This window comes from Podarcis vaucheri, assembly GCF_965113315.1.
Source record: "Podarcis vaucheri genome assembly, chromosome: 3".
Lineage (NCBI taxonomy): Eukaryota > Metazoa > Chordata > Lepidosauria > Squamata > Lacertidae > Podarcis > Podarcis vaucheri.
This window is the reverse complement of record NC_138761.1, coordinates 125,894,621-125,917,608: the sequence shown is the minus strand read 5'-3', so window position 1 is coordinate 125,917,608 and position 22,988 is coordinate 125,894,621. Positions and strand designations below refer to the sequence as shown.

Genomic DNA, 22,988 nt, shown 5'->3' with positions numbered 1-22,988 from the left:
AAACAGTTTTGACCAGACACCTGAAACTCAGTAAGGACATGTCCACTCAGCTCCAACCTTGCCACCACCCTGCGCAGTTCGGTAGGGCAGCTCTGCTTTACCACACTAGCCATTGCCCCCATTGGTACATTGTTCTCCAAAGGCACGCAAAGAAAAAGCAGGCTTTATTCAATGTGGAGAGATGCAGGGGGGAAACAGGGATGGTGTCGGGAAATACCAAGGCAACAAAGAGAATGGAAGCACAACCTGAGAAAAAGAAAATTAATTAAAAATGAGATGTGGAGGGAAGATCAATAACAACTTGTTAGCCAATGGACATATATATGGATTATATATAGATATATATAATCGGTACATATAATCACCTGCTAGATGGCTTAAGGGCCTTAGATGGTACCTCCTTAAGTTATACATTAATGACCCATCTGTCGGGATTCAAGCCTATATAAGTAGTAACTGGCAACTCTCCAGGCACCCGGCTTGATCTCCTGTTGACCTCCCTGTCTGCATTCCTCAGCAAGATCCAGGCAGAGGTCCGATAGGGGATCGTTCTCAGCGTGAGAAGAACACCCCCCCCTCTTTGTTGCCCCCCCGGCAGGGGAAAGAGATAGGCAGAAACGTATTTACATGCCTTTATTTCTGTCTTTGCAGCGTTACAAAAAACATGACTGCTCTCTTCAAACTCCAGCAGTCGAAAGGCAAACACTTCCTGTACAGCTCATATTACACTCTGAGCTAATTCCGGTGCTTCGCACTGTGAAGTGACTGTCCCTCTGTTTCCCACGGACAGTCCCAACATCATGTGATGTTTTCAAGCTAGCAGCTCGCAGCTGCATTGCTTCTATATCGTAACACCATCTAGGCAACTCCAGGTTACCGCAGTAAAGGGGATTCTTAGCTATGAGGTTTTCAGACATGGGGAAAGCAGCTGAGTGAGATGACTCCAATCACACTCTGAGTGGTGTGGGGCAGAAGAGGAGGGAAGGTTGTTTACCTCTGGGCTACACTGTCTTTTAGCTCAAAAAGTAGGCAGAACTGATAAGGGGTACCGTTTTTGTTACAGTACAGTTGGAATACAGAAACTAAAGGGAACCTGATTTTTCAATAGATCTATTTCGATAGTTCTTCAAGACTTTTTTCTAGGCATATTTCAGATATAAAATACACATTTAATACACACTATATAAAACACGGGTGGCTCTGTGGTCTAAACCACAGAGCCTAGGGCTTGCTGATCAGAAGGTTGGCGGTTCGAATCCCCGCGACGGGGTGAGCTCCCATTGCTTGCTCCCTGCTTCTGCCCACCTAGCAGTTCCAAAGCATGTCAAAGTGCAAGTAGATAAACAGGTACCGCTCCAGTGGGAAGGTAAACAGCGTTTCTGTGTGATGCTCTGGTTCGCCAGAAGCAGCTTAGTCATGCTGGCCACATGACCCTGAAGCTGTACGCCGGCTTCCTCGGCCAGTAAAGCGAGATGAGCGCTGCAACCCCAGAGTCGTCTGCGACTGGACCTAACAGTCAGAGGTCCCTTTACCTTTACATAAAACACACATTTATAGCCACAAGAGCAATCAAATCCATCAAGATACTTAAGCTCATTTCAATATGATAGAAGTCCAGATCTGCTTGAAACCCATGTTGTTCTACCTGTTTCCCTCAGCAGATGTCTCTTGGTACAGAGGACAGGTGTGTAAAACTGGACAGATCTTCAGGGTAAGGCACGCCTTCTCTTAATACTTGCAGTGCCACAGTATCAATTTTAGGTTGGTAAATTTCAGAAGCAAACATAATTGTATCCCTGCAAAAATGGTGCTCTAATTAATCTTGCCCTTATGAAAAGATTAATTATAGTTTGAAATTGGACCTTGGGGCTGAGACACACCCTGAATGAATGTAAAAGACTCTTGCAGACAGTGTTCAAATGCCTAAGAACAGACAGTAGTTATGTTGCTTTCATCACCCTGGAGTTATGCTGATGCACAATACAGCTGCAAGTGTTTGAGGACTGCACTCTCCCTTCTTTATAAAAGTGCACTAATGATCTAGGACAATTTCCCACCTGATAATCTTGATTAAGTTATTACATTATGGTTATATTTTTCATCAGTTTTAATTGTGCAAGAAACATAGTTTCAATACACTAAAAACTATTTAAACAACAACAAGAACTTTCAAATGAGAAAATACTACTGTATGATTTAGTCCCATTCATAAAATCCATCTTCAGGCTTTGGTGCTATTAAAATGTTATGGTATTCCCAGAGGGTCTCTGTGGATGACCCAAGGTGCCAACTTTGTACCCATGTCTACTCTGACAACACCTAATATAGAATCTAATAATGTAATCCACAACATCAGAGGTTCATTTGCCTGCTCATTTTACAGTGTGATATATGCTGGCAATGTCATTACGCATTCTGTGCAGGACAAACAGTCTAGTCTCTATATACAAAAGAATCAAAAGATACAAATTTGAAAGCAGGAATGGCAATATTCAAAAACCAGTATGGCAATATTTCAACCTCCAAGAACACTCGGTAAGAATGGCCATTCCCAGAGCAAAGGAATGTCAGGAGACTGACAATGTATTAGAAGGTTCAATGCTATTATTACTATTATTTCTACTATTAAAAAATCACACCAGATGTCAGGGTGTCTGTCTTATCAACAACTGTTTCTCTCACTCTCTTAAATGGCCACTGTTAATAATGTAATTAGAACCATCTTTACTTTCTGTATTCAATTTCCTTTTGAGCTCTTGGTTTACAATTCTTTCCTATCCCCCATACAGCTGCAACTCAGGGTAACATTTCATGTATCTGATGGACTACACTGCAGTACACACAAGTTTATGGTATAATACTCAAGTTAGTTTTTAAGGTTCCACAAGACTTTTTTTTACTTTGTCTATACCAGGGGTCTACAACCTTTAAGACTAAAAGAGCCACTTGGACCCGTTTCTGAAGGAAAAAAAACTGGGAGCTGCAAAACTCGTCATTATAAAAATAACTTTTTTGTCACTTTTTAAAATTATTTCTTTGTTTGACCCCTCAGAATTACTCCTCCCCACAGAAATAAACGTTAAATTAACAAGTTACCTTTTTGTGTGTGTGTGTTCTTCACTCCCCTTCAAAACAGTGACCAGCGTACATGCCCCCTTTCAATGCAGTGACCAGCGTACATGCCCCTTACAATGTAGCAGGCAGGCGGGAAGGTGACGTCGGGACGGTGCGTGACTAACGCATGCACCGCCCCCATGCGACGTCACAGCCAGTACAGCGCCCGCCACAGTGGGGAGTGTCGGGGCGCACAATGTGCCTCCTCCCCTCGCTAGTATCCGCCCCGGAGCCGCGGCAAAGGTGTATAAGAGCCACATGTGGCTCCGGAGCCGCGGGTTGCTGACCCCTGGTCTATACCAAGGATACCAGATTTTCTTCAATGAATCTGGGGACACTTTTCAACTTCAACGGATTTTGTATGGGGACTGATTTGTAAATCTGGGGACTATCCCTGGGAAATGGGGATGTCTGGTAACCTTAGTCTATACGACTGTGTGCTTGGGTGTGTATGCTTTCTTTCAAAAAGAACAACAAACACCTCCTTCTCCAGGACCCAATGCAGCACCATGCAACCGCTTTTGAAAGAAAGAAAGAAAGAAAGAAAGAAAGAAAGAAAGAAAGAAAGAAAGAAAACCCTCCACCTACCCAGCATGTAACTTTTAGTCACATGGTTCTCTGGCTGGTTTAATTTTGGTGTGGGGAAGAGGATCTGCACCTGGGTTCAGTGTAGTGGTTAAGAGCGGTAGTCACGTAATCTGGGTAACCGGGTTCGCGTCTCCGCTCCTCCACATGCAGCTGCTGGGTGACCTTGGGCCAGTCACACTTCTTTGAAGTCTCTCAGCCCCACTCACCTCACAGAGTGTTTGTTGTGGGGGAGGAAGGGAAAGGAGATTGTTAGCCGCTTTGAGACTCCTGAAGGGGAGTGAAAGGCGGGATATCAAATCCAAACTCTTCTTCTTCATATATTCACCCAAACTTCAAGATCTATGCATACCTTAACCCACTGGCAGAGGAAGGGGGGTGTAGGGCATGCAGCTCACCCTGGGTGTCATCCCTGAGGGGGGGGGACATTGCCGCCCCCCCATGGGACATTCGCCATGGCTGCCCCCTTCCAGGATGCTTGCCCTGCCCCTGAGGGCAGCTAGCTCTGCCCCCAGGTACATAGCATGTGCGCCGTTCCGGGTGCCAGAGCAGCTAGCTCCGCCACTGCCTTAAGCTCAGCACAAACTCTCTACTTGCCTGCATTGGTAGACAAGGAGGAAAAGGCCAGTTTGAATAACATGCTCCAGAGGATAATCTGATACACAGCTCAACCATTTTGAAATGAATGTAGCCTGATACCATAAGAAAGTCAAGTAGTAACATTTACAGCATGTTTAAACAACGTACCGGTACTTATGATTTAAGACTGACAAGGAAAAAATGTATGTTGGGGGCAAAGACAAATGAAAGCCAAGATAGCACACCAATGGATTGTACCAGTAGTTTTTCAGTAATGAAAGGGTACACTTCAAATACATTTTTAACTCAATCTCATACTACTTTGAAGTAATTGATCTATTTTTTAAAACTCTGTGTAGGATTTCAGCCTGCATTTGCTCCTACCCAAGGTTCTGAGAACACTGTGAGAAACATTTATTTGGCACATGCCTATAGGATAATACTCCCATGTTTATCTCTTGACTAATACTCTTACCTACTCTTTCAGATGAGTAAACTCATTCAGATGAGTATTATAGTTACTGGATCACAAAGTTAATATGCCCCGAGTTATTGTAGTAAAGGTTTTGAAAAAGAAAAAGAAAAAAGAAACCTGAGTTTTACAAATATGAATCCCCTATGCCACAAGGCTAAGCCAAACAATGCCCTAAGAGACAATGAGCAAGTGGGCAGAATAGGGCCTTGGCCTTGCTGCTTCAGCACTAGAAGACTTTTCCAAAAGAAGACTTGCAGTAATGTACTTGTTAAGAATCAGGCTGTAATTTGCCTATTAAGGATAAGAACTGTTACTGTTTACTGAATTAATCTGACCTTAATTGGGTAATAAAGGTGACAGAATACCCTTCAATAAGGAACTATTTACACTTCAACATATGAAGTGTGAACAGCAATGTGAACAGCAACATTTCTCCAACATTAATACAGCTTGAATTTCATTTTAGATCTGCTCTCTCTCTCCTAATGGAAGTCGTGTGTACACAAACAAACAAACCCACTGAGAAGGGCTAAAAGAGGGGCTCACATCTTGCTAAGTAATTTGAGACTTCTCACGGTGAGCCGGGTTAAGAACTTTTAATGATTAGTCTACCAAATTGGGGCGGTCAGAATTAATTATGAAGTCATAAGATGTATTAAGGGAAGCAGCCCTTCCTGGGCAGTTTCCCTTAAAACAAAAAAGAGCAAACCCCACTTGTGCTAAAAAATGAACAGCTGGAGCATAAAGAGCCTAGAAAAGTCCTCATGTCTGGTACTGAAATTACTGCAGGCTTAGTGTTGAAGCAATTTAACCATGAACTGGAGCTATTGCAAGGCAATTTGCTCTCTGGGAAGATCTTGCTCTTCAACTCTGAATGCTTCTTACGGGAGCCCACCTTCTTCTGTTGGAAGCAGCCCAGAGTGGCTGAGGCAACCCAGTCAGATGGACGGGGTACAAATATGAGAAAAGCTGAGTTTGGGTAGAAGGGCCATGGTGCACACAAGGAAACCTGCTTTAGTCTGACACCCCTGCATTCTCACGCTGCTGCACTGGCATGGCATCTCAAAATTGCCACAATCAGTGTGACAGCAGAAGCACCACCCAGAAGGCAATGGGATTCTGAGCCTCTGGTGGAGGACTTGACCCCCAAGAGGACAAGCGCCAGTAAAGGAAGTAGTTGAAGAAAACAGAATACAAAATGCTGACTAAAGTAGTCCTACCCGCAATATACAGACACTGTTCTTGTCCCAATTCTGAAAAGTAGTAATGACCATGTATGGAATTTTAAGATCTGTCTCATTAGGAAAAATGCCTTCTGAACCAGGAGGGAAGGGAGACAGTCTTGGGCCTGTCACTATTTGGCCAAGGAGAAATCCCTACTGTCTCTAATCAAATGTTCCCCCACCCCAGCCCTTGTCAAACGAGAACTTAAGTGGTCAAACAGCAGGCATTCTCAATCAGGTAAACATACATATATATATATATATCCCTGTCGTACATCCTCAGTCTCTGCCAATACCAGATTTAAGTGGCCATTTCTTATCTTATGGTCTTGGCAAAATGGTTATTTTCCCTAATCTCAATCAGAAACTGGGTGAGATGCTTCAGCCTTATCACAGAAACTCCATTGCAAACCAAACTAAATGTAAGTGCTTCAACAGAACATTTTTAAAACAACAACGACAACCCTGTGAGTGCCAGTCCAGAGGGCTCTTTGCTGCATTTAACATGCTGATCAGCTTCTACCTGGGTAGGCTTCTGCCATCGGCCTTTCTTCTTTGCTTAGGAGAATTGAGGAAATGGCAAGATCAGCCCTTGAGGGACAGGGAGTCATCAGCAACTTCTCTGCCTAATTAAGTAGTGGTTTGATAGATGTGACAAGGAGTTCCATTCAGCTTTTAACTGAAATGATGATAACTAAAATACAGGGCCCTTAAGGGCGGCTATAAGTTTTAAGAGGGGTCTGGAGGCCACGCCGAAAGATTTCCCCCCCGCTCTCTTTTACTTTCCGGTCTCAAAACAAAAAGCACAATATATAATTGATATATTTTTCCCAAAGAGGCTCCATTTAATGGGGGGAAAGCTAGGTCAAATAAAAACTGTTGAAAAGAAATGGTAAATACAACTGTTTCCTGTATTGAATTCCCTGTAATACTATTGCACATAGTTTTCACTTTTATCTAATAACCTGTTAAATAATTGCTGCAATCTTTCATTTGTTCCTCTTTTTCTTAAAATAAACAGTTTTCTTGATTTCCAATATATAACAACAAATACACAAACGGGGGGGATGCAAATACAAAACCCCAACTTACTCCCTTCCCCTCTCCAGAATGGATCAGTCTATTTAAGTTTGCCAAAGTCTAGTTTGTGATTTTGGTGGCTGCCATTCTTCGGGGTTATCAGTAAAGTATTTTATAAAATTCATTTGCTAAAGCACTATGGCAGCCCATTTCTCATGATTTGAAGAACAATAGGATCATGAGCAAAACGGATCATTGTCTAATAAAAATCCTCTCTTTCCAAGATGCTTTCTAAAACAGGAGCCACAATGAAATACAGAATTCTTTTACCACAAAGTAAAGCTGTGTGTGGTATGTGCCTAGATACCTTGTTTAGTACTGCCTAGATACAGTACTAAACAAAAAACGATTCCACCTTCCATCTGCCCTCACCTATAAGAGAAATAATCTACTCTTGGGATGGGTAGAAGAAAGGGAAATCTCCCTCGTCAATTCCTCAAAACAGTGAACTGTGCTGTTTCCTTTTAGCATATTTACTTGAGGAATGAGTCTTTCTAATTCTTCAAGCACTGACCACCGCACCTCACAACCAGTAAATTTACTTGAAGTAAGAACAAATGCATCTCATTTCACAAGAAAAGGGATAACACATGTCACAGATATGCTAAACAATACGTGAAATGAAAATCCTTCTTTAAAAATTTAAAAAATCATTTTATGTGTCATTCCATTTGTAAATCACCTCGAGGTTTTAAAAATGATTAATAAATTAAGTGTAAGAATAATAGAAACAAGAACGTGAAAACAGAGCAGATGATTTAAATAGGCAAATATATGGAGATTTCCTCAATCTGCACAAGTTATTTTGCTCATAGAAGCTTCTTGGTTTACAATATGGTCTTAGATCCAGCCTAAAAAGTAACAAATATAATAATTCAAATTTGTTTGTATTCCATCAATTTTTGAAGTATATACAAACCATAAACTTATTAACTTATAGCATTTAATAGTTTCATATGCTTTAAAAATTATGGATTTGTTGCATTTGGCTCTACAAACAATGCAGAAAATATATTTTGAAATTATGGTAAGATATCCTGTATTTCCTACCAGGATGTGCTTGGCACCTGACTCAAGTGGTTTTTTCCTTAAACTTGCCTTTTCTTTCTCATAGTGAAAAGCTCATTTATTTAAAAAAGAAAAAAAATTGGTCTATCTGTGCAATCCTAAGCATAGTTATTCTGAAGGAAGTCTTGCTATGCTCAGTGGGGCCAATTCCAACATCAGTGCACACAGGACTGCTTTAGGGTGCATCGTTTCATACTACTTTCACAGAAAAGCTTTGCAAAATCTGCTATTCATTAAATATATCTTCACATGATTTGTGGTCCATGTTCAGAGCTTTCTGCAGAAACAAGTCATGCATATTCTGGGGAACACAGAACAACTACTTGGGCCAGCTGTGCACTTATGTAACCATTGAAGTTTTAAAAATCTTGGCTCTGCCCATGCAGAGTGAAGATAATCGGAGGCTGTATAGCCAAACGAAAACCACTTATGTACTAACAGAGAAGGATACTGTCAGGGGACTGACATCGGAACAGGGGAGGGGGGCAGGGGAATACAGAGAGCCTCTGCGGTGGGGAAAGCCAAACCTTCAGTGAAGCAGAGGGGGAAGGGGGTAGCCGGGCGGGGGGGTGGGCTCGAAGATGCTACTGAGAGCCCAAGTGCCTCACCTAGCCCGCCGGCTGGCCAGGAAACAGACATGCCGTTTCCGTCACCCAGCTTGCGCAGAGTGGAGGTGGAGATTTGGGGTGTCTAAGTTCTTACATTGGGGAAGAAACTGGAAGGGGCCACTCCTGGAATCTGCAAGTGACTAAGACGGACATGAACTTTGGGGTTTTACACTGTAAATAGTTTGCACCAATAAAATCTGTAAAAGACAGGTCGGAGTCCTGCCTGGTTACTCGGGAGCAACCACCCCCACACCTGACAGACACCATGTGTGAAATACAAGAAGAATTTCAGTTTTTAATAAGCATTTGTAAACACTGGCAACATGGCAGTTACATACCTTGGGAGAAGAGGAAAGCTCCTTCAGTGCACAAATAGCTGACTTGTTCTCACTTGTTTCCACTTCTGTCTTTGGTGAGAGAATTGGTGGTTCAGGAGCTTTTCTTCTTCTCTTCCTTTCCATTTCTTGTAGCGGAGTAACTTGACTATTAAAAGCAGAACTTGATTTTGGTTCATAAAATGGATTTGATCTAATTAAAAAAAAAGGGAAATGAATTTATTTGCATTTTCAACATAATTTTTAGAAGGCAATTGTTTTCACAAGTGATTCAAAACTCATTTAACTTTGGAAACAACAAAGCCATGGCCTCACTGATTGGGCTGCTAGTTCACCACCACTCCAAAAAACAAACCATAAAGCCCCTAGACCCTGAAGAGTGAAAGCATGCCTACTGCTAACAGAATATCCTGAACTAAGCAATCTGCAGCCACCAGATTCAAATGAGCCTCTTATTAATTTATTTACTGACATTTATATACCACTTGATTGTTTAAAAAAACACCTCACAGCTGTTTACAAAAAAATAAAACAAGAAAATTAAGGGGGGAAAACAGCAATTGCTTAAAACATAGTTAAAATACCAAACAGATTAAAATTAATATTGATTATTAATTAAAGAACCTTACTTTTGTCTGAAGAGTGAAGTTTCAATATGCATATAATTTAATATGTCAAGGATCTCTTTTAGTTACATAATAATGGAAGACTGAATGGAAATGTAATACGATAACTTATAGTGCAATATTATACATGTCTATTCAGAAACCTGTCCAGTGAGGCTTAATCCCGAGTGTAGCTTAAGGGTAGAATCCTAAATGGTAGAATCCTAAACCTGCTTAATATGGAATGCCTCACTGAACTGGAACTTACTTATGAGTAGACATGTGTAGGATCACACTGCACCTGTTACATACACAATAAACATACACACAAACAAGTACAAGTGCACAAACCCCTTTCTGGCTTAATGTTCCATTAGTTTATATTTTTATTGTGTGGGCTAATGTATTGAGCCTAGGAAAGATTAGAATGATTTTTTGAGGTTACCTGTAGGCCCCCCTCTTTGATAGCTACAGTTTAATGGTTTGTCAAGGAAGATGTGGTTTTACTCTGGCATGGAGTATGATTGTAGCAGCCTTCCTGCTTTTTTCTTACCAATTACAGGAGAAAGAAAAAAGAGAAAACTGCTAAGTTTTGTGATTACGTTGATCGAAGAGCCTGATGTTTCCCTCAAGTATTATTGATTAGGGTACCTAATCTCATATTTATTTTGTTGTTTGTTTCTGTGGCTTGGACATGTCCACAGAATGGAAGATGGCAGGATCTGCAAGGATGTGCTCTACAGGGAGTTGGCAGACCAACTCTGTGTTATAAAGATGTCCACAAACGAGACATGGCGGCTGGAAACATCAACCCCACCGTGTGGGAATCTCTTGAATATAACTGCAGTGCCTGGAGACAGGCAGTCCGTCAGGCCATGTATCCATAGCGGAGACCAGAGGAGGAATGACCCCCGGGAGGAGTGCAGAACTAAGACACGCCATGGTGCAGCAGCACAACCGGGTACCTTCATCTGCAACAAAACATGTTTCTTCCTTATCAGTCTCTACAGCCTTTAACTCTCCAATTGTTTGACTTCACATCAAACACTCCTCCATGGCATCCTGAGACAGACAGATGCCAATAACAATGACTACCATCATGTTTCCACAAGTTCACATCTAATTCTGTTTAAACTCAGGTTGTTAGAGGGGGAAATGCATATGCTGTTTAGCATTTTAAAAACCATTAAAAAATCTCCTGCTTCAAATTCCTTGGATACCATCAAGCAAGTCTCATTTTTTTGTACATCTGAATGAATTTGCACATGTTCAGTACAGAGTTATGTAATACTGTATTGCTAGTGTAAACTGTATTCATCTGAACAGAAGAGTGACGTGGACTGAAAATAGTAAGTTGTTTACTGAAAGCTCAAAATTTCACTGTCGAACATATGAAAATAACTCAATTAGCTTGAATTTTGATTAGAAGATATAAACTGCATCTGGTATGCAGTAGACTCAAAGTTGTCCTTCAATTTGTAGAGAACTATTTGATCCAGAGAGTGCTTTTACCATTGTAGGGAGGAGGCAATGATCACATAATTATCCTGTCCTCCAGTCCACCCACCCAGGATAGCATGGGGAGGGAATGCAAAATCATCCAAAAGCACACCCCTTCCTCTATTTGCAGTAGCCTCTGCTTGACTGAAGAGCCTTGCATTCATGGAAAGACATCTATGGATCTAATCCTATACCTCCAGACCAAATTCTCTCCAGAAGCAAGTATAGTTTTAACACAAGCAGAGCACTCTCAATCAAATCTCATTGTTCTCGGTAGAGCCTTCAGTCCAATTAGTATCATTTTGAAGCCCTAGTTTTATTCACTTAAAAATAACAATAGCATTTTGAACAATCCTTACAGTTCTAAAAATGTTTTCCCCAACCTCTGTGTGTTGACATATTGCCTCCTGCAGCATATGTTTTTATTTAGACAGCCTTTGTCCTTCAGACTGGATATTTTCCTGCTGGTCTCTCCATTTGTATAATTGTTTAGGTCTATACTGGTTTTATCCACTATGTGTGCTACTTTAGCAATTTCTTGCTGTAGGTTGTCTTGAGTAGTTTAATTTTTGAGCTAGAAAGGCGGAATATGAATACTCTTAACAAACACATTTTTTAGAATATTAATGCATTTCCAATCTCTTCTTGCCCTTACAGGCTTTAAAAAACAACAACATAGGAACAAGCCTTTGACAGAAAAAAAGTAAGTTAAAGAGTGAAGTTTGGTAATGATATATCTGGACTTTTGGAAACAGGAGAAAGGAGAGAGGCACTGAAACAAATTCCAGCCCAATCTAATTCATTAACTGCTCTACAAAGGGGGCTGCTGTTGTTTATTGCAGGGAGAAGATGTCGATCTAGATAAATAAATGAAAGGAGAAACTAAAACAACTAGGTTGCAAAGTGAAAGCACCTTTGAGGGGTTCTCACGTCAGCACCCATCAAACACAAAAAACACGGACCAAATCAAAGCTTAAGGTGATGTCAAAACAAACAAAAGAGACGTGTTCTACTGAAGACAAAGGTGGAAAAAGAATGGTATTCTGCTTGGAATAAAAGATTCAAGACTACCTGTCAATCATTTAATTTTGCTGACAACCTGGTTGAGCTGTCTTCAAACATTAAGGGAGTTCAAAGGAAGGTAAAAGTTAAGATGAAAAAATGATAAGGACAAGGGCAAAACATTATATATGGGAGGTCACAATGTTTTCTTTTGTTCTACAATCTACTACCCCCCTTTCTTTTTTTCTGAAAGAGTTAACCAAGATACTACGTATATTTTGACAATGAACTACCTGACCCTCTGCAGTCTTGGAATTTGAGAACCAACATGTACTGGGGATTTCTCACAGCTAACACTTAGTTGCCATGAGTAAGGGGGCCAGAGCTACAGGAATAGCAGAAGCAGCAGCAGCAACAACAATAAAGAAACTGGCATCAGCAAAGAAGCACCTCCAAGAAAAGGGATTACAACTCTCTCAAGAAGTTTTAGCACATTAGATTTATTAAATAAGTCTCATTACACAAACACACACACCCCTCAGTACCACTGAAGTCAGTATCATACACTTCAAGGAGCTGGGTGTAAGGTTTTGGATTTGAGAAAACAGATGTATAACCAAATTATATTATTTGCTTAGCTACAATATTAGAGTTTATGATGACAACCTTAACGATTAACATATTTTGCCTGTGATAAAAAGCAACCTTCACAAGCTCTCTTTTTCATACAACTTTCTTTAATACTTCTCCATTCAACCAACAGCTACACAAGCAAAATGAGTGCATGCACAATGAATGAGATGGAAAGAAATACGGAAAGGGCCAGCGTGCCATCACATAGACCAAAGGGATTTCCCTCATCTTGAATATTGCAGGCCAGGCTGGTCACCCCATCTTAAAACAGACATATAGTAGGAAAAATAGGATGATCCAGAGACGCATGATGAAAATGATAAGAGATATGGAGAGACTTCTGTGAAAAAAGATCGAGAAGATTAGAAACATTGTTTTGAGAGAACAAAGAAAGAACAAATTATAAATAAATGTTTTGGTACATAATGAACTGCGTCCCATTTAGTGTTTCTCGTCCTTCAGCAGAAACTTAAGGTTGGGGGGGGGGGGCTTTGAAATCTGGCAGAAATACATATTTAATACAATGCACTAATTTCCTCTGAAACTCATTTGCTCTTATTTTAATTGAATCCTGGTACACAGTAAGTCTCTGAATCAGGCAACTGTATACACACAGAGAAGAACTGTGGGTTACTAAACAAACAAACTGCCTAACAATAAATTGTCAGTTTCAAGGGGAACTATTTTCCTCATTTATGGTGTTTCTCTGGTCTAATCTTTTAGGACAAACTCTCAGATGAACTTGACCTGCAATGGAACATGTCCTAGGATCCTTTGGAGCTCTGCCTGTTTAGAGAGGGAGCAGGGACACACTACCTCAACACAGGATTATTAAGCTCCAATTTTAAATTCAAAGCTTTGTCTCCATGCTTCCCACCTTATACTTCTCTCGGGGGTACTTTATCATATTAAATATTGTACAATAAATTCATCTGGAAATCTATCATCTTCCAGTTCTACGGATACAACTTTAAAACAATTTTAACCACCTCTCCATTCATTAATATAACTGAAGGAGTGGTGATGGGAAAAGGTTGCCCTTTAACTACTTCTGCAACCAGTGCAGAAATCACACATTAAGAATTAAATCCTATTCTCGATATATGCCTCCTAGGTGAGTCATAGGATATGGGCATATCCTACACTTCTACACTGACATAACCCACATACACTTCCACTAGTGGCGATACAGCAGGGAAACTTCATGGTTATACTAGAACAGCGCTACACTGATGTATGGAACTCTGCTGGTGTAGTAATCAAATCAGGAGCAGAATCATGGGAGTGTCATGGTTGTAACAGGCAGGAGCAGATACACAAAAAACCCGAGAGTCCCTCAGATCCCAAACCTGCCTCCAACACCAAAGTAATGTAACACAGACTTCAGAGATATTTCAAAACATGAACTGAATTCAATGGAGGAGAAAACTCATTGCATCCTGCAGAACACCTCCTCATAGGCTTCAGACTAACTGTGACCTCATCACAGCATACCAACACAAACCTCAAACAGAAACTCAATAGAAAGGGCTTTATCTTTCTTGTCTCCTGTCATAAACACTTACAGCACTCAAATGGGAACTTTGGTGATTGGAATTGTGAAAAAAGAGGTCTTTGCACAAATAGCCTAACTTCAGGACCTACTGCTCTTTCTCTTACAGGAATTCCATCTCAGGACTCCAGACACACATACCCAAAAACAGTTAGGAGGACATAAAAGCTATACATTTGCTTTTCCAACAAAATTTTCAAATCTACGATTTTGCTCTAATCAATTAGAACAACTATCGTACGACAGTAAGTATAAAATGTATGTACCTCTTGATTGTAAAAAAACCTCTCAAAGAGATTTACAAATTATTAAAATAGACCAGTGAAAGTCTGTTGCTGCTTTCTTTCAGTTGATAATTTTCTTTTATACTGTCAGCTTCTTGTTTTCATTTGAAGGGTTGGTTTTTGTTTTTTTAATCTGTCATGTCTGCATCTATGGCAATGTATTTTATTGTATTTGCTGTCATTTTAGTGTGCTTATATATGTGAAATGTGCTAGCATTTGGAACACAGGGTTTAAAAAAACCTGCACAGAAAAAAGTGCAGAATAAATCTGATCAATATCTTAAAAAGGAAGACTTGGTTTACATTTTAAAGTAAGGTTACCAGACGTTGCCATTTCCCAGGCACAGTCCCTGGATTTACAAAGCAGTCCCCAGACAAAATCCACTGAATTTGACTGAAGTTGAAAAGTGTCCCTGGATTCATTGAAAAAATCTGGTAACCTTATTTTAAAGTACTCAAATATAATCACCTTGAAATGAATAGTAGGTAAAAAAACAATCAAACAAATTATATGAATAGAGCAACGAAGAAAAGGTAAAGCTAAAGGGACCTCTGACCATTAGGTCCACTCGTGACCGACTCTGGGGTTGCAGCGCTCATCTCGCTTTATTGGCCGAGGGAGCCGGCGTACAGCTTCCGGGTCATGTGCTCGGAAATGCTGTTTACCTTCCCGCCGGAGCGGTACCTATTTATCTACTTGCATTCTGACGTGCTTTCGAACTGCTAGGTTGGCAGGAGCTGGGACCGAGCAACGGGAACTCACCCCGACCAGACCTTTAAATGCTATGGCATCCACTATCCCAAAGCATGAATATTATTGTGTAATTCCTTCACACCCTCTTATTGTAATAGCCCACACCAGCTTTTTTCATATTACATTATCAGCAACAACTACTCAGGGATTTGTCTCCAAGGCATCTGTAAGGTTGGTTCATTCTTGGTGAATTTCTAAGAAAGGAAGCACTGACTTCATGAGATTCTGTAAGGACCTTCATGCCACGACCAACACATACACACACACTTCCACAGACACAAAGGCCCAATACTCTGACCTGAGGGTCACTTACAAACACTGACTAAAGGTTACTGAAAACCGGTCATTACCTACTGAAAAGAAAAGTAGGGGAGTTCTTTCTTTAAAAACCTGCACCTTTAAATATTTGCTCTCCAGCTTTTCTGTTTATTTATCAGTGATACAAGGCTTTATCTGAAACAACAAAGAGTCTTCTGGCACCTTAAGGATCAACAAATTTCATGGACTAAAGTTCACTAGATTGGATTCAGGAAGTGTAGCCCTCGGTTCATTTACACATTGGTGCAAGGGGGGAGGTGTAAATGTTTGAGTTAAACAGCAATGAAATGCAAAAAGGAAAGTGTATGACTATTCAATCAGAGCTTAAATGTATGCAATATAAGAACAGTGACTGCAAATCATAATTTAAATAAATAAATTCATATACCGCCTTTAGCTGAGAATCACAGTTTTACAGTATAAAAAACACTAAAATACATAGCATAGTAACAAACAAAACAACAACCCCCCTCCTTAGTCAAAAAGGGCATAGGTTGTTTAATTAGCCAAAGGCCTGGGGAAAGAGGAATGTTTTCACCTAATGCCTAAAGATTTGCAAGGAAGGCCTCCCTGGGAAGAGCATGCCACAAATGGGGAGCCACTGCAGAAAAGGTTTGTTCTTGTGTTGTCACCCTCTGGACCTCTCATGGAGGAGGCATATGAAGAAGGGCCTCAGATGATAATTGCGGTGTCCAGGTCAGTTCATATGAGAGGAGGTGGTCTATGAGGTACTGTGGTCCTGAGACATTTAAGGCTTTATAGGTCCAGACCAGCACTCTGAATTGAACCCAGAAACCAATGGGCAGCCAGTGCAGTTGCACCAGGACTGGCATTATAGGTCTTGTTCCGCTGAGCAACCTGGCAGCTGAACCTGCAACAGCTGAAGCTTCTGAACTGTATTCAGAGGCAGCCCCATGTATAACACTTTGCAGTAATCTAATCAGAACATAGCAACAGAAGTAAGGTTATCCTGGTCCAGACAGGGTGCAGCTGGGTCACCAGCTGAAGCTGAAGTAAGGCACTCTGCATCCCTGAAGCCGCCTGAGCCTTAAGTGACATCAGTGGATCCAGAAGTACCCCCAAGCTATGTACCCGCTCCTTCAGACGGAGTATAACCCCATCAAGATCTGACAACCTCCTGTCCATCTGGTCTCAAGAATCGCCTACTAACAGTCTTAGCTCGATTGAGCTTCCACTCACAACTGTAATTTGGTGATAACACAAGCATCTTATAAATAGATTGGATCTTATCTGTAGACAGTTCTACCCTCTAGAATTCTGAACAATGCAACACTTTTAAAAAAAATTGTTGGGCAGTTTATGATGCACTATGAGTAAGACAGGCCCAAATGAACTTACAAGGGCTACTGAATGTTCTCCAGAAATACTGTACTGCATTTCAATACCTGAAAATCAAAAGCTATGCACATTTTGAAGATGCTGTCAATTCTTATAGTTAGTTGATCTTTTCTTATATTAATAATTATTCCTTGATGTTTTAGTCTTACATTTTGCATATTCAAATCTCGTTCACATGCTTAAATTGATGAGTACTTCAATAAAAATAATTTTTATACAAGGCTGTGGATTTGGGGACTAGTAAGCGGTGGGAGAAGTCATATATTAAAAAGTGGGCAGCCCCCTCACCAATGCAAACTCACAGCTGCCCTTATTGGGATGGTGCAGCAGGGCCTCCTCTATAGATGTTCTAATCTTGTGGAATCCATTGCCCATGGAAGCCTCTCTCTGACCACCCTTGGAGTGCTGAGGAAAACAGGTTGGCAGGCTGGACCCTAGCCCAGGGGTCTGCAACCCGCGGCTCCGGAGCCGCATGTGGCTCTTTTACACCTTTGCCGTGGCTCCGGGGCGGATACTAGCGAGGGGAGGAGGCGCATTGTGCGGCCTGACACTCCCCACTGTGGCGGGCGCTGTACTGGCTGTGACGTCGCATGGGGGCGGTGCATGCGTTAGTCACGCACTGTCCCAACGTCACCTTCCCACCCGCCCGCCCGCTACATTGTAAGGGGCATGTACGCTGGTCACTGAATTGAAAGGGGGCATGTACGCTGGTCACTGTTTTGAAGGGGAGTGAAGAATACACACACAAAAAAGGTAACTTGTTAATTTAACATTTATTTCTATGAGGAGGAGTAATTCTGAGGGGTCAAACAAAGAAATAATAAGAAAATGAGAAAAAAGTTATTTTTATAATGACGAGTTTTGCGGCTCCCAGTTTTTCCCCCCTTCGGAAACGGGTCCAAGTGGCTCTTTTTGTCTTAAAGGTTGCAGACCCCTGCCCTAGCCAAACAGGCCACTGTGATATCAGATGACAAATCAATTTGTTTGTATTACAGAAAATCAGGGTCAAGTGAGGAATGAAGTTACCACCTATCAGCTGATAGGCAGTGACTTCAAGCCCTACTTTCTGCAGGGATTGGCTGCGCTAAGGAGCTCTCCATGGGGAACTCTGCAGAGCAACTGATTCAGTAGGCTTGCTCTGTCAATCAGCTGATCAGCTATGACAGACTTCCTTCCTTGCCAATGAACAACTGGAAACACACTTTTAAGTCTCTACCCACCTGTCCTGGCTCCCAGCTTCCAAAGAACTGAGATTAGGTGCAGAATTCTTTCTAAAGATTATAATTGTTATAATACTACAATATGTAAGTACTTCAGGCACTTCAGGCGATACATGCTGCTAATCCCTGAGTTGTTACTTTGCAATTCAGGCATTGGTAATCCCTCTGATAAACAATGTAGGTTTCCTAGCTAGCTCAGAGCCATGGAAAGTTGATCCAACCCTTGGCTCCCTCCCTTTCTGTCTTAAATACTGAAGGGGCTGGGTAGGGGGCATTTCTGCAGGCACTCTCTTCTCTTCTCCTGGACTTGGGAGATGGGTGTGTCTCAAACTCCTGCAAAGAGATTGTAGATTGCTGCCAACCTCTGGCTATAATGGAACATGCTCACTCATGAGTGGTTCCTCCAAGCAAGAGGATCCAGTGGGATTGGCTGGGGCAAGAGAGCTCACTATGGGATTGATGGTGACAGGGAAACAGGATAGCAAGCCTCCACTCTGGATTTCTGCTAGGAGCTTCCCTCTGGCAGAGCCCCCCACCAAACTCACTGAAGCCCTCCAAGGGATCGTCCTCATCCTGACTCAACTAGCCCTCAAAATGCCCCACACATGGGAGACTTCCGGTCGGCGCCAGCGTTTAATGGCGGTCCTCTCTCCGAGCTCCGGAGAAGGACTGCTCCGTGAGTTCGGGTCTGACCCGCTATGGCAAGCGGGGGACCCCTAAAATCACAGGCGCGGAAGCCTGTGAACAAGGAGACTCGGTGGGCACCAGAAGCGCCCCAGAAGTATGACAAATGAGGAAGTGGGAGAGAAGGGAGCTGGAGATTCACTTGGGACACTGCCATTATCCAAGTTGCTGGGTTCTATAGCCTCTCCCTGTAAGAAGGACTGTAAGAAACTTTCCCTTGTCCTCATACTTAACTGGGCAACCAGCCGAGAGCCGCTGGCAGCATCCTGACACCTGGCAGCCTGCAAAGGCAGCTTGCGTCTCCTGAGCCTGAAAGTTCAGGCGAGACGTGGGGGGAGGCGCAAGCGCCATGTTTCCATTTACCTGCCAGGGACAAATACAAAAAGTACCTGCTTGAGGAATCTCCAGAGCGGAGGGCAGGAAATGGCACACCCAAAGGTGGAACAGTGGCTCCCAGTAGCTGCCAGTTGTGCAGTGAGAGATCATCGGGATGAGCCACGGCTGACGGTTCCGGGGAGGCTGACGGCTCCATGGCGCCTCAGCTGATGCACTCCGCCCAGTCTGCCCAGTCTTGACAGGAACTGTATATGGTGATGCTAATAATCTTCATGGTCAGCAACTGCTTTTTCCTCCCCGCCTCCTTTCTGACATCGTAATATACCACCATACTGCAAAGTTTAGCTGACGATATATTACAATGTTGGAAAGCAGATCTACCCACTACCCTCCCTGTCTTTGCTTCCACTGCCCTGGAGGCTACCGTTCAATACAGAATAGCTTCAACAATCTTCTCCCCTATCTGAATAGCCCAAAGGTGGCTATCAGTCAACTGCTGATGCTGCAGACAGAACTGAGAATCGGTTCATCCTGAACATTTGCGGCATTTGCACCTCCCTGAAAAGTTTATTATTCTGAATGAAAACCAGTGATTTAGATCCCAGCAGAAAAAGGAAGCTGACTGTAAATAGCAATAAAATGCATGAAACCAGATGAAATATATTCATGTTCTCTAAGTGGAGGAACTTCCTTATGCATTGTAGAAGAATAATCAGGTTTGAATAATTTATGCCCTAAGGCTTTGTGCTAAAATCCCAACTGATGCCCAAATACTGCTTCAAATAAGTTATGTACTTACTCATCTAACTCCTCTTCATCTGTTTTTGATGTGTCAGCATAGAGGTATTTGCTCATGTCCACAGGCCGTATATTTTTTCTTTTTGCTGGTTGAGGAGGAAAGTCTTTGACGGGTGCTAGCATTTCTATTTCAGGGTCTGCCTCATCAAAAGGATTCACATACTCTGCAACCTCCTCATCCTTGAAAGGGTTGTATTCATCGTCATCATCATAGTAGGATTCTTCTTGTTTTGAAGATGAAGCTACATTGATATCTGTTTCTATAGAAAGCAACATAATTTTTTGTTGTTTCATATGGAAAGATTTCCCAGTCTGTCATGGAGACCAACACATTTCTAGCCCTATAAATACATTTAAACAGTTTCAAATTATTTAGCATTCATAAAGGTGTTATAAGTAGGATAAGGTAAATATTTTTACATGCTTCTCTAGATAAATAAAGCCTTATGAGAAATGGTTAGATTAGATGAAGAAGTTAGCATCTTGGTAACTCGTGGAGTACAGAAAAAGCTACTAAAGAAAACTTACCAGGATTGGCATGACAGTCCCACAGAATCAATGACATAAGAGGATAGCAATTAAGCTCTCCAGACACAACATAGATGACACCAAGGGCCCATAAGATGAAGCACTCACTCCACTGGGCAGATTCCAGCTGGAGCACCATTTTCCTGTTTTAAGATTCCATTTTTGTGGAGATTTTTAAAATAGAATTGGGTGTTCACGCAGAGTTTTAATCCAAGTGCAAAATTGTCCAAGGCCAGCACAGTGACCCAGAACTAGCCACTCTGAAGAATCAATAATATGCAAACAGGTGCACCACAACAATGCAAAAAAATACTTTAGTTTTCTTGAGAAATGTCTGATGGCAGAAGTCAGGGCTGCACAACCTGAGACCCACCAAGCCAACAGCAGCCCACCAGCTGTATATGGAAGAACCTATAAATGATCTACTCCAAGAACTTGCCTAGGATCAAACAAACTCAACCCTTATATTGTTCATTCTGTCTTCACTAAGTTGCTTTTGAAGGTAGAATTCTAGCTAGTATATATTTTGTGAAAATAACTGTCTGCTTGTTATTTCAATATTGTTATCTGTCAAGAGCCACCTATTGAGATACTGTTGCTTAAACTCACCCAAACTCAGGGTACCCAAGGTGAAGGCAGGGGTCTTTGTTGATGTTTAGCTGCTAGACACCATTTTGAATCAGGATGATGGACAAAACTTGACTTTACCCAATTTTTGGCATGACAGATCGAAACTCACAAATTATACTGTCCATTTTAAAAACACAAAATTTTTCAATTTCTAAAAAATTCTGCCCAGCGCCTGGCACCCCCTGTTAGTTTACAATGGAGGTGGCAGAGGCCAGAAATTCAAAGTAGAGCCAATGATGGAGGCATATTCAAGGGGTGAAGGCTTTGTTTATAATGCAGTTCCCCAGATGAAGTTCTTTTTTATCCTACTTTAATATTTATCACAGAAGTATGACAGAGATGGACCGTAATAGTTCTGGAGTGGCACCTATTAAATGAATGATGAAGAAAATGATGAATTAACTATTTATGCAGTTGTTTATATTTGCCCCATTTAAAATTTCAGATGGTTTCTTTTTTAAAATAAAAAAACCACTCCAGATTAAATGCTAAACACTGGAATCTAAGAGGTGAGGTAAGCACATAAGAATGATGCAGCAATTTAAAAAAAAAAAAGTAAGATGCAAGAAAAGCACGTCCATAAAGAAAGCTGCTAGTAAAACAATAAGTCGCTTGTAATAACACTTAACATTTATATTGTCCTTTAAATCTTCAAAGGTCTTTACAAACATTAACTACTTAATCTAAATCCTTCTGTCAAATGTAGCTACAGCAGAAATCTGGGATGTATTACTAATCCAGAGCAAAGCTAAAAGGGAAATACTATTGCTGTTTAAACTGTTAAAGGCTGCAATCCCAGGCACACTTCGTTGGGAGTGAGCTCCACTGAATAAAGTGGGATATATTTCTGAGTAAATATGCCCAGAATTGCTGTGTGAGCCTGCAGAAAAACAAAGTTTTAGTTTGGGAGAAACAGGTTCTTTTTTTCAACCAAAGAGTTACAGTATTTAATTATACACAAAGACATAAAACATTTATTTTGTGTTTTTTATCTTGCATTTTTATGTTGTGAAGTGCCCTGATATCTATGGATGAAGGGCAGTCTTCAAATCAAATCAACAAATAAGAGGCTAGTAAGAGGCTGCTGGATCAGGCCAAGGGCCCGGCTAGCCCAGCCCCCTCTTCTCCGAGGGCCAGCCAGAAGCAGAACAGGAACACAAGATCCCTCGCGTCTCCTGCAGCTTCTAGCAACCCGTATTCAGAAGCGTATTGACAACAGATTTTCTCCCTTGCTATGCTGAATCTGTGTTTTCTGTAGCCTAGGGTTGCCATATGTACGGCTTTTCCTGGACACGTCCTCTTTCTCAGGGTTAAAATTTCTGTCCAGATGGATTCTGTCCAGGGTTTTTTTGTCTGATACTATTTGTACTGTATCAGGATCTGGATTTGCTGCTGCCTCTTGTCCCCCTTTCCCCTCGTTCTCGGCCAAGCGCGGCTCCACCGGCTCCTCCACTTGCCCCGTCCGCCTCCCTCAGCCTGCCTCCCTCCGCCACCACATGGCCACCCCCACCACGCCTGGAGCCTGAGTGGGGCTGGCTCCGCAGTGGGGCTCCAGCTTACTAGGGAGGAGGCAGAGGAAGAAGAGGAGCTGGGCTTTATTTTTAATTTATTATGATCATCACCATTACAATTATTATTCTTCTGCCTCACCACTCCCACCACCAAGTCCCAGAAGAAGAGGCACCACACGGCCCCCCGGCCAGCAAGGGAGCAGCCCC

General features: G+C 41.8%; 1 protein-coding gene across 4 annotated transcripts in view; it reads right to left on the bottom strand.

The window, feature by feature from the left end:
* EHBP1 (EH domain binding protein 1) overlaps positions 1-22,988 on the bottom strand; it is a 280,836-nt gene that overhangs the window by 143,617 nt on the left and 114,231 nt on the right. For all 4 annotated transcript variants that reach the window (XM_082215741.1, XM_082215743.1, XM_082215742.1 and 1 more), the window contains 2 exons: positions 20,114-20,372; positions 9,071-9,260 (listed from right to left, as the gene is read on the bottom strand). In XM_082215741.1, the coding sequence (XP_082071867.1) occupies positions 9,071-9,260; positions 20,114-20,372 (449 nt within the window). The remainder of the gene's footprint in view (positions 1-9,070; positions 9,261-20,113; positions 20,373-22,988) is intronic.